Here is a 12,410-nt window from a genome sequence, read left to right as displayed (position 1 = left end):
AAAGATCTTGGCAGTACGACTTTAAAGAAATAAAATCATATAAAAGATAAAAAATCTTTTTAAAATATTTCGCCTGTTTAAAAAGAGGGAACATTTATAGCTCAGCCTGAACTGGTTCCTCACTTGAATGGCTTGCCTTACTTTATGAGTAGAAAAGAGGAACAGCAGCTGTGGAAAAATATATTGCCTGTAATTAACAAAATTCTCAACTTTTCCAGCATTTTCAGTCCAAATCCCATAACAATATAAATGCTGCATATTTCTAGATGTAGACTTTAGATATGGATGTATAAATCTGTTGATATGGGTGTCACACAGTCCTCAAACAGACCCTTCTAATACGCTGTTTCTTATTTTATTTATCTGCTTGATTTATTTGATTACACAGTGTTTGATTTTCGATTTTCCAAAAGAAAACTAAAAAAAAAAAAAAACTGTAAAAGATGGAGATCAGATCTTTATGTTATTTAGTATTTTTCCTTTTGCAGCTGCATTGGAGGGATTATGTTCAGCATCTGTGATATTCCACTACCCCGGAGGCACAGCAGGGAAGGCGGCTGGACGCAAACCGAGTATATCTCAGCCAGCAGATTCAGGGAAACGCCACCGACCAGGTGAGTCCTTCTCTCTGGTAACAGCCAGACACAAACGCTGTGAACGTCTGAGAGAATGTCTGCAGCCTGGAAGCTAAAACGTGGCCCAGCTTTGCTCAGCCAAACCGCTCTGTGTGTGCATTTTAACAACTTGTACCATCTGCAACTACTGAAGCTTCTGTTGTTTATGCAGATAATTGCTTATTTACTCTTTAACTTGCAATTAACACACTGTGATATTAATGTTGCTTTATGTTTGCCTTCCGCTAATGTTAAAAAAAAAAAAAGGACCAATTGGAATTGGATGTTTTAAAACACATTTAACCTCAAATGATATCTGAGTCATTAAAGGCACCAATGTCAAACCACTCATGTTTTTAAAACCAATGATCTGCATATTTTTCCAACTGAAATGTAGAATTTTGATAAACCATTTAAGGTATATAGAAATTTCCATGTATACAGGGCAGGGGTGCAAGGTGCCTGTGATATCTGATCCATCAGATGGCACCACATCCAGAAACCTCATTCATCATGGAGATGACATGGTGGATTATCCTGCTGGAAGTTTCCACCAGAAGATGCTGTAGTTGTGTTTGTAAAGGGATGGAAATAGTCAGCAACAATACTAAGTAAAGCTAAAGCATTGATGCTGGGATCCAAAGTATGCCAAGAAAGTATCTCCAAGCTGCTACTACTGTAGTGGCTTTACCACCATCAGTGCTAACAAGCAGTCTACAGGTGTACCCATTAAACCGGCTGCTGGTGTGCAAGGACATGCTGGCTGTGTCTCAATTCAGGATCTGCACATTTTCAAGTGGAGATTTGTTGGCTGCATACGCCTTCGAATCCACCCTTCAAGTTCGTACTTTGTTTGGCTCCAGACTAGCTTGAAATGAAGACTACAAGCGATGCTTCCTTCACAGCTTCTTTTTCTAAGAATTCATTGCGTTCCTGATTGAAAAAAATGAACAGCCGAGTGCCGGTGTAGGTACCACACCAGCAAGACCATTTATTTTTTATTGTATGTATAAATAAAACAGATATTTGTCCCAGTAGACAAGCTGGGACGGCAGTGGTATTGTGTCCATTAACCAAAAATGGATTTAATTACATGCGTCAAACCAGCTCAACTCAAGTTTGTTTATAAAGGCCTTTAAAACAACCAGAGTTGAAACAAAGTGCTGCACACAATCAGCCAAAATAAATAAAACAACAGAATAAAAGAGTTGAAACAGATAACCGGATAAATAACCAAGATTAATTTTCACTGAAGTTGACTTGAGCTTGACAGGATGAGCCGTCAGCCAGAGGAGACTTCGTCTGGTACGCCTCCTTCACGTTTGTTATTTAGTCACAAAGGTAAAGGAAAAATAAAAAAAATTAAAATTACTGGCACCATTTTCTGTCATTTAAACTTTTGTTCTTGTGAAGTAATGGAATCAGTAATCAAATAAACTTGGCAAATGCAGTTGCTAGGCAACGAAGGACTGGAGCACTCTGGGTAATTATCATACACTAGGTAGGCCGTCTCATTTCACTAATGGTAAGAGCACTTCAGACTGTGCATACTAGGTAGAACACTTCGTCGAACACTTCGGAGCCTATGCAGTCTTCGCACTTTGGAGTGTGCAAACGATGTAGAACACTTTGTAGCTTACGCAATCTGCACACTGGGAAGTGTGCAAACTATGTAGAATACTTCGTAGCCTACACAGTCTGCGCACGTCCAAGTGTGCAAACGGCGTAGAACACTTCGTAGAACACTTCGGAGCCTATGCAGTCTTCGCACTTCGGAGTGTGCAAACGACGTAGAACACTTTGTAGCCTACACAGTCTGAACACTGGGAAGTGTGCAAACTAGGTAGAACACTTTGTAGCCTATGCAGTCTGCACACTTCGGAGTGTGCAAACAATGTAGAATACTTCCTAGCCTACGCAGTCTGCGCACTTCGGAGTGTGCAAACTACGTAGAACACTTCGTACAACACTTTGTAGCCTACGCAGTATGCGCACTTCGGAGTGTGCAAAAGATGTAGAACACTTCGTAGCCTTCGTAGCCTACGCAGTCTGCGCATTTCCGAGAGTGCAAACGACGTAGAACACTTCGTAGGCTACGCAGTCTTCGCACCTCGGAGTGTGCAAACAATGTAGAATACTTCGTAGCCTACGCAATCATCGCACTTCGGAGTGTGAAAACTACGTAGAACACTTCGTAGAGCACTTCGTAGAACACTTCGTAGAGCATTTCGTAGAACACTTCGTAGAACACTTCATAGCCTACGCAGTCTGTGCCCTTCGGAGTATGCAAATGACGTAGAACACTTTGTAGCCTACGCAGTCTGCACACGTCGGAGTGTGCGGACCCTGAATTGGGACTGAGCTACTGTGTAACTTAGCCAGTAAACAGGAACATATGCTGTAATAAAACAGATCAGTCTGTTTAGTTGGATTTATAGTCAGAGGTAATGTGTGTACAACACTGAGATTGGAAGTGGGATGTAATGACAGCTGCTGCAGTTATGGAGAGAAACTAAACAAGCTTTTTCTTTAAAAGAAAAAAAAAAAAAGAAGAGCCTCAGTGAACTAAATTCAAATTTGTAAAAGTGTTTTCTGTTCTTTCTTATTTATTTTTCTTAAACCATTGCTTTATTGAAAAAATGCCGGTTACATGCTGTTTATAAAGCTCTTTGCTTGTTGTGTAAAGCAGCACAGCTGATTGTTGGGACTAACACTGCTAACTTTACGCCTTGTGTGATGCTGTGAATCTGCATTCTCTCTCTTTGTCTGTAGGGGCTCAGGAGGTTCTCATTGACCCAGGTATGAAATGTCTAACCAACATAGCTCTAGTAGATGCCACTCTCCTTGTATATTTTTTTTGTCTGGTCACATGAGCCCTGTTTACTTCCTTTTAATGCCATCTCCACCTTGATTTATGTAGTTTATTTTAAGAATCATTGATGATTCTCCCTTCCTTTGCCACCTTTTATCTTGTGTTGGTTCATTGTCACTGTTCAAGATCAGTTGCTTTTATTTCCTTTTTTTTATTCTAATTAGCAACGTTCCACATCTGATTGTAATATAAAATCATTAAAGCTTTTCCAAATCATTTAGAAATAATTTAAGAATTTAATGTAGTTCTCTTAGAGCTCCTGCAGGTGGCAGGTGTGTTCTTTAACGTCCTTTGTTGCTTAAACCGATGTTATCCTTATTGAAAGAACAAACACACCCTTTAAAAAAAAAAAAAACAAATTGTGAAACTACGACATGATGAGAAGCTTTAAAAACTTCTAATCTCAGCTGTTTCTTGTATTGTAGTTAAATAAAATCAGTGGCATTTTGTCATGTTGCTTGTTCTTCTTTTCCAAATAAATGGTGCAGATGAGTATTTCATCATTCACACAAACAACACTTCTGGTGTTGCTATGGACACTGCCCCGTTTCTAGGCAATGAACGTGCAATTAGATTTGTTTTCTAATCAGATTTAGCTTAAAGACACACCACACTGTTCCTTTCAAGCTATTTCAGGCACATGCCTATCTGTGGCTCAATATCAAGTTGTATATCTTGGAGGCATCTTGTCTTTTTGTCTTTAGGATTGTAAAATATTTAGTTTTGTGTTGCTTTGTGTCGATTACAGTCCATTTTCTCCCAATATAAGGTTTACATTTAATATTATAGGAATCCACCCTCTATTTTATAGGAATCTCCTCAACCTTTTTTGTTTTTTGATCCCAGCATTTGGACACTGTACCGTATATTATTTGATATGCAGAGCCAGTGAAAGGTTTGGGCTCAAAAACAAAATGAACAAATAGGAGTGTTGGACTTTTGACTGATACTGTATCTATGCACATGCACGTGGTGTTGGGAGCTCAGGAGCTGCATTTAAATGTTCTCTTTGTTTTGTTTTCATGTTTCCTTTGCTTTACTCATCCTGTCTTATTTTGGATGTAGGTGCCCTCACAGCCAACGGCATCAGTGCAGACACTAGCACTGAGATTGGACGCACAAAGAACTGCCTGAGCCCTGAGGACATTATTGAAAAGTACAAAGAGGCCATCTCCTACTACGGAAAGGTAATGACCTCATAAAAAGATGTATGGAGGTGTGTACATGAGGAACAAGTGGGCTTGTACTGTGTAAATAATAAACAATGAGGGTATTTATTGAACCTTTGAATATTTTAGGTGTTAGATTTATTAAATAAAGAAATGCAGGAGGCAGACTGGGGGTAGGATCGAACTTTATGTGTGGAGTTTGCATGTTCTCCCTGCGTATGCAAGGCTCCGGCTTCCTCCCACCGTCCAAAGACATGTATGTTAGGGTTATTGGTTTCTCTGAAATGACCCTTAGAGTCAGTGTGAATGTTTGTTTGTCTTTGTATGTTGGCCCAGTGATATGTACACCCAGTGATTGCTGGGATAAGCGCCAGCTTCCATGAATTGGACTAAGCAAATTAGCATGTTCACATTGCTTTGCAGGCTGTGATGGACCGAGCAGTGAGGAACAGTCAGGCTCAGCTTTAAAGTTCAAAAATAGTTTTCTTTTTGTTTTTTTTTTAATAATAACCAAAAAAAAAGAAAAATTTGTTTTAACCTTAATGAATAAATCAGGCCTAAAAAAGAGGTCAACTTAACAAAATTATCATCAAAGAACTTGTAACAGAAGTAAATCAAGCAACCAAATGAAACCAGCTGACCTAACAAATGACACACAAATGGCTGATCAGCCCAAATAAAAACAGACAAAAGGGATGACACACTAAAACCTAACTAAATGAACAAAAGAAAACCCTAAGTTCATCCTCCCATTTCTGCCACTGGTCTGGTCCAACAAGCTGGCTCCACCTGTGGCCACCTGCTGGTTCACAGCCTGGACTGGAGCTGCTGAAAAAGAAAACAAATGAAAACAATCATACCTTCCCAACATAAACTAAAATGCGCGCTTTTTCAGAATAAATGTGATGCTACATGAAACTAATGTCTAACAAAATATTGGTCTGTAAATTAAATCCTGGTTGAAGAAAATAAATCTAAGTGTGTGTGTGATGCATTTTGATATCACCTGTGTGGCTGTAGACACAGCCGTCACACAGACACAGTTCTCCTCCACTGGTTCTCCTCAGGGATGTGTCCTGTCACCCCTGCTGTTTATTCTCCACACCAACACATGGAGAAGTCAGCGTGTGAACCGGCACATCCTGAAATTTGCAGATGACAAGGTTATTGTGAGTCTGCTGCAGATGGGAGCAGATATGCTCCATCTTGTCCTTCTCGCTAAATCTGGCATATTTACACACTGTATTGAATTTATACAAAGTTTTTGTTAATGGCTTTATTAAATTGAGTAAATAAATAAATAAATATTTTCATTCAGTCATTCATTAATTTTATGAACCCGCTTAATCCAAGTAAGGGTCGCTGGGAGGCTGGAGCCGATCCCTGCAACCTTCGGGCGAGAGGCAGGGTACACCCTGGACAGGTCGCCAGTCTATCGCAGGGCTTCCATCATAGTTTGTTCTCTTTTTTATTACTTGAAATCTGTCTTGTTGATTTATCATCAGGCTCTGTGATGGAGTGGGATTGTACCAGTGCTCTCAGCACAAACCAAAACAACGTTTTGATGGTATCTGCAGCTACTTTTACATATCCAGTACATTTTCTCAAGACATAAATGTGCTGAATGCTGCTCTCTAGTCAACATATCTTCTTGTTTCTGTACAATTGGGTGTAAATAGTTGCCAGGAATTTGTTAGTGCGGTTGTAAAATCAGGATTTTAGCTTTACTTACAGTTTCATCTTTGTGTTGTTATCCAATATGGTGATAAAAACAGCTGCATTGGTTATTTATGGAGTTACATAGTGTTGAGAAAGTTTGTTCTCCTCCATTATTCAGTATTACGCAACAAGGTATTGCTGCAGAATTACCATTTCAAAGGGACTTCGACCATTCTTGATCAGGATTCTGCACCCAGGAGTTCTAACAATAACAATAATTACATATAGATGACAGTGGAAGGATAATCAATTACCAAGATGCAGCTTTTCATTGTTTACATCACTCCGCCATTATGTTAGTTTTCTGTCTACTTTCCATTTTAATGATGTTTTCTTTTAGTAGCACCATATAAACATGATAACCAGGAACCAGGAACCAGAAAAAGAGTCCTTGCGTTTAAGGGGAACATAAACCTGACTGTCATCAGCATAGAGATGGAAAGCACAATTGTGCTTCCAAATTACCGAGCCAAGGGGAAGGAGGTACAATTAAAAAAAGAGAGACCCCAGAATGGACCCCTGTGGGACCCCACATGACAGAGATCATTCCTGTCAACATTCCCTGATAAATTGAGCATATTTTAGAAGGAAAACAAATTACCTTTCAAACAGCATCCTAGATGACACCATAAGTAATATAAGTAATGACGATGAGGACCATCGACAAAATCAACACACAACAACCAACCCTCAAAAAAACAAGAAAAAAAATGAACCAAAACTGACCCTGAACACATTTTATTCTTTATTCCAACAAATCCTTTATCATCTTCTTTCCACAAGTCTCTTGTCAGTCTGAACAAAAAGGTCCGTCTTTCTGTCTCTTTCATGAAAAGCAGCCAGTTATTCACGGTAAGTGGGACAGTTTGTAATCATTTACAGGTTATTGCTGCTGTTATTCAAACACGGCGCTAAAATATGAAGAGAACACTCAAACAACACATCTTTGATCTTGCTGAATTAAATATTACAGTTTAAAATCTTCATTACATTGTGGAATGGGTTGAAAATAAAACATAAGAATGTTCAGTGGAAATATAAAGCAACCCATGGGAGGTCTGGATTCAGGTTTCCGCCTCAGATCACAGGCTGACCCAGACAAAGTCTGCTATAATGGGCCTCACTGCTGGATGTGGGGCCCTCATACCACCCTCATGTAGACTGTTTCTGGCAGTTTGACCAGGTACATGCTCATCAGGTACCTGCTGGAGGTCACTTTGCAGGGCTGTGGGAGTGCTCTTTATGTTCCTCCTTGCACAAAGCAGCAGATAGTGATCCTTCTTGTGGGTTTTTGTGCTCTTAAAGCTCCCCCTCCTCATCTCCTCGTATGCTGACCTCCTGGTTTCTCCTCCATGCTTTCAACACTGTGCTGGAAGACGCAGCAAACCTTACTGACACAGTGTGCATCCTGGATGAGCTGAACTACCTGAGCAGCCTCTGTGGGTATCAGACACGCCTCATGTTGTCTCTCGTGGCGATAGTCACTGGCAGAATGTAAAAAAAATCAGCCAGAACCATAGACTGCATTTAAAAAGATGGACGGGGCCTCCATTATGTCACCCGGAGGTTTCTGAAGAGCTGAATTGATGCTCGGTGGGCGGTTCCTACCATCACCATCTTGGCAGGGACACGCGTATCGTCGTACCGGACAATAAGGGTGCAATAAGAGCAAAGAGGTGGAGCTGAGAGGGGGCTGTGAGCGTCATGGTGGATGATTGACAACGAGCGAACTCCAAGCTGCCTGTAGCTGAAAAACAACTGTATTTCTCTCTTTGTCTAAAAGCATTTTATTTAGTTTTTCCCCATTATATTACAGTGAGAAGTGATGCTTTTATTCTGCAAGAACTTATTTTTAGAGTTCATCGTACTTGGTTTAAATTCTCCATCTCATCCTAAGTTTTTTTTTTTTTTTTAATTAAGGTATAAATTTCATTGTTTCATAACATTAAATCAGGTGTTTAATATGTGTATAAGAGATGAGGAGGTGGAAGCATTTATTATAGGTTATAAATTTATAATCTACAATCATGACTTCTATTTTTAGTCTTCTTTTCACAAAACCAACTCTAGAAAGAGAACATGTAGCTCCACGTAGCATTCATCCCTCCCAGCAGGGGGCAGTATTAGATTACTTTTGCTTAACATTGTTAGACCAGTAGAGGATAGTAGGATCTGTTGGTTACTGAATGTGACTTACCGTTAGACATTAGAGCTTGTATAATAGCTTGAAATGAAACATTTTAATCACGGATAACGTTTTAAAGCTATTATTCTGCAGAGAAAACAGTGTTATGTTCATACATAACTACATTTGAAGACTGCTGTGACTAAAGTTGCATAATAGTATTAAAGTATAAAGTACCAAACTTTTTCAGTAGCAAACCTCTCTGTTATCCTCTTTATTATGATAATTGCCTTTTGTATAGACCTCCCTTTGCCCGTTTTACTTGTAATTATTTCAGAATTAAATTACATCTTAACACAAAGTCTTTTAAATAATAATTGAATTTTAATAAGAGAGACAACAAGCTGAGGGACTGAAGGGTAAAAAGACATGGAACCTGATTTTCCTTTTTTCCTTGTCTTTTATATGTGTGATGAGTGTGGTCAGGTCTTAATGAGAAAACATGGAGGTTATGATTAAAAATGACTCTCCTTGGCAGTTCATTAACACTAACTTCTTCTCTTCTTATTTCTTGCAGTATAAGAACGCAGGTGTGATCGAGCTGGAGGCCTGCGTGAAAGCGGTCAGAGTGCTGGCGATCCAGAAGCGGGCCAGGGAGGCCTCCGAGTTCCTGCAGAATGCCGTTTACATCAACCTGGGACAGGTAAGCTGACTGGTTACTTACTGGTTACATGCTCTTCATAAGGCTTCTTTTTGTGAGCTTTCTTTGAGCATATATTTATCTGATTTTTAATCTTTATAAACGTGAATATTTTCTAACTAACTAACTGCATTCATAGAGCAAAGCCTTAAAAACGCGCCTAAAAACTTCCAAATGTTACAGCACAGCTCTGATATAAATCCATTGTATTGACAGAATACTGAAGGGTCCTACACTAATCTCTGGTGCTCAAGAGTCTTCTGAAGTCATAAGCCTCTTTCCCACTGTAGGAACCATTTGACGTTCCTGTAACCTTTTCAGTTCTTTGGCGCATTCGGACAGATCGGAACTTAGGGACCATGCCCCTGAGTTCCTATAACCATTTCAGCGCCTACTCAACTTCCGGGTCTTTCCTTAGTTCTGTAGGAACGCATCTGACGAAGCAGGCTGACGTAGGTGATAGCTACGCCCTCGCGCTGAGCGCCGCTACTTAATTTCCGCATCGTCAGACCCCGCCATTTTTAAAAACCACTGTTTACGGAAGCATGGAGAACGCAGCTGATAAGTGGACGGACGACGAAGTCAGAGCCCTGCTGGCCGTTTTTTCAGCCGAGGAAATCCAGAGGGGGTTCGAAAGCACACAAAGAACACGATGGCCTTGTCGCGCTCCATTTTTGCTCCTTTGTGGTGTTTTCCTCTTCGCGGTTTGTTTTGTTGCTGAGTGGCGCTAAAATAACACGTCACTGTCGCAGATGGTTGCGTCAGATCGGTAGCGATCGGGTCTCCGACTCATGTCCGAATGCAAAGTGACACGGTTCTCTGGCGAAGGACAGTTCTTAGAACGCTATTAGTTCTCAGAACGCAGTTCTTAGAACGTCTCTGTCCGAATGAGACTAAACTCTTATTTTCTTTCTACTTATCTGTAAGAAGATAAAGGTGAATAGACCGTTCTGCCCTCGAGGGATTTTAAAGTAATTTTCTTGCCAGATATTTACTTTTTTTTTAAATGAGAAAAAAGAACTTTGTCTTTTATTGTCTTTCAATGACAAAAATGTTCCTGCAGAACAGAAATAAACTGTTCAGTAGTTTCAGTTCAGAAGGCTGAAGAAGGGTGGCCTGCCTGGATTTGTCAGGGTGGATGAAGCTGCTTGGCTGTCGGTCTGTTTCATAAGATGGGCAGAGCCTCCGTAACGTCACTTGTAAATGTTTCTGAAGAGCTGAATTGAAATTTGGTGGGCGGTTACTACCATCGCCACCTTGGCAGGGTCATCTTGCCCATAAAAAACAAATATGGGTAAAAAGGTGGAGCTGAGAGGAGGGCTGTGAGCATCATGGTGGATGATTGACATCAAGCGAACTCCGAGCTGCCTGTAGCTAAGAGCTAACCGAGCTAACCCGCAGATAGCAGGAGCTAACCAGCTAACGGAGGTAAGCGGGCTAAAGCTAAGTCACGTTGTTAAACGGCTAAAAACTGCGGTTGTTCTTCTGACTTGAAGCCGACTTGGTCCGCATTGCTGGTAGTAAGTCGGATTCGTTTCCGGTGAGGGTTGGACTCCGCCAAGGCTGCCCTTTATCACCGATTCTATTCATAACTTATATGGACAGAATTTCTAGGCACAGCCGAGGTGTTGAGGGGATCCGACTTGGTGGCCTCAGGATTGGGTCCCTGCTTTTTGCGGATGACGTGGTCCTGTTGGCTTCATCTGGTCGTGATCTCCAGCTCTCATTGAGCGATTCGCGGCCGAGTGTGAAACGGCTGGGATGAGAATCAGCACCTCCAAATCTGAGACCATGGTCCTCAGCCGGAATAGGGTGGATTGCCCTCTCCGGGTCGGGAGTCAGGTCCTGCCTCAAGTGGAGGAGTTTAAATATCTTGGGGTCTTGTTCACGAGTGAGGGAAGGATGGAGCACGAGATCGACAGACGGATCGGTGCGGCGTCTGCAGTAATGCGGACTCTGCGCCGGTCTGTCGTGGTGAAGAAGGAGCTGAGCCAGAAGGCGAAGCTCTCGATTTACCAGTCGATCTACGTTCCTACCCTCACCTATGGTCATGAGCTGTGGGTCGTGACCGAAAGAAGGAGATCTCGTCTAGAGGCGGCTGAAATGAGTTTCCTCCGCAGGGTGGCTGGGCTCACCCTTAGAGATAGGGTGAGGAGCTCGGTCATCCGGGAGGAGAACAGAGTAGAGCCGCTGCTCCTCCGCATCGAGAGGAACCAGTTGAGGTGGCTCGGGCATCTGGTCAGGATGCCTCCTGGACCTCCCTGGTGAGGTGTTCCAGGCACGTCCCTCTGGGAGGAGACCCCGGGGAAGACCCAGGACACGCTGGAGGGATTATATCTCTCGGCTGGCCTGGGAACGCCTCGGGATCCCCCCGCAGAGTTGGCAAATGTGGCTGGGGAGAGGGAAGTCTGGGCTTCCCTGCTTAAGCTGCTGCCCCCGCGACCCGACCCCGGATAAGCGGCATGAAGATGAAGATGAGGATTTTTCTTAATTTCGATTAGGAAAAACAACACAACAAGGCAAACCATCACTCTGCTGCTGTAATGCCTAAGAAGATGAGTAAAAAGATCAATAAAAACAAAAAAAAAAAGACAAAAAATTTATAATGGATTATTTTTATTTATTTGAAAAAATTAGACTTCTTTTGTAAAAAAAAAAAGTTGTCGAACCCCTAGTGGATGAAGGAGGAACTGCAGTTTTATGCACTTCCACATAGACTTCACTTTTTGTTGCCGCTTGGTTGTCATGCTATCCCTTCAGAATCTCATTTGGTAGGTCCCGACTTTTTGCACAGGAAGACAAATGAAAAATGATTTCAAGTCTCTTACAACCAGACTAACACACCTAATTAAACAGGTAAATGTTGAAATAAACCAGCATGTTCCACCCTAGTTATTGCATGTGCTTGCAAATTTCCACCCTTTTCTGCTTTCTTTGTAATTATCCTAAAATGTAATTGTATATTATATATTTGTATTTCCAATAGTGCTGCTGTCATTCACATTTATTTTTATTTGTTTAATCAGGTATAGAAACACATCAGAAGTTATGTTCATTTCAAACGTCACTTTTACCTCTGAGTTCTGAGATCAGTTTCACACAATAGGATGATGCTGGACAAGATCGTGATATTGTACATTCTCAGATAGAGAAGACTGTAGTGATCTGTGTGGCCATTAAATATGTTGTGACGTCATCTTTTTCATTCTTA

The 12,410-nt window shown here is 41.3% G+C and overlaps 1 protein-coding gene across 1 annotated transcript in view; it reads left to right on the top strand.

The window, feature by feature from the left end:
- Positions 1-12,410, top strand: part of trappc9 (trafficking protein particle complex subunit 9) — a 292,239-nt gene that overhangs the window by 10,480 nt on the left and 269,349 nt on the right. The window contains exons 4-6 of the mRNA XM_079258776.1: positions 489-614; positions 4,552-4,673; positions 9,077-9,202. Coding sequence (XP_079114902.1) covers positions 489-614; positions 4,552-4,673; positions 9,077-9,202 — 374 coding nt within the window. The remainder of the gene's footprint in view (positions 1-488; positions 615-4,551; positions 4,674-9,076; positions 9,203-12,410) is intronic.

This window comes from Telmatherina bonti, assembly GCF_933228915.1.
Source record: "Telmatherina bonti genome assembly, chromosome: 19".
In the NCBI taxonomy this organism is placed as follows: domain Eukaryota; kingdom Metazoa; phylum Chordata; class Actinopteri; order Atheriniformes; family Telmatherinidae; genus Telmatherina; species Telmatherina bonti.
The sequence above is the reverse complement of the archived record's forward strand: the minus strand, read 5'-3'. Positions and strand labels throughout refer to the sequence as shown.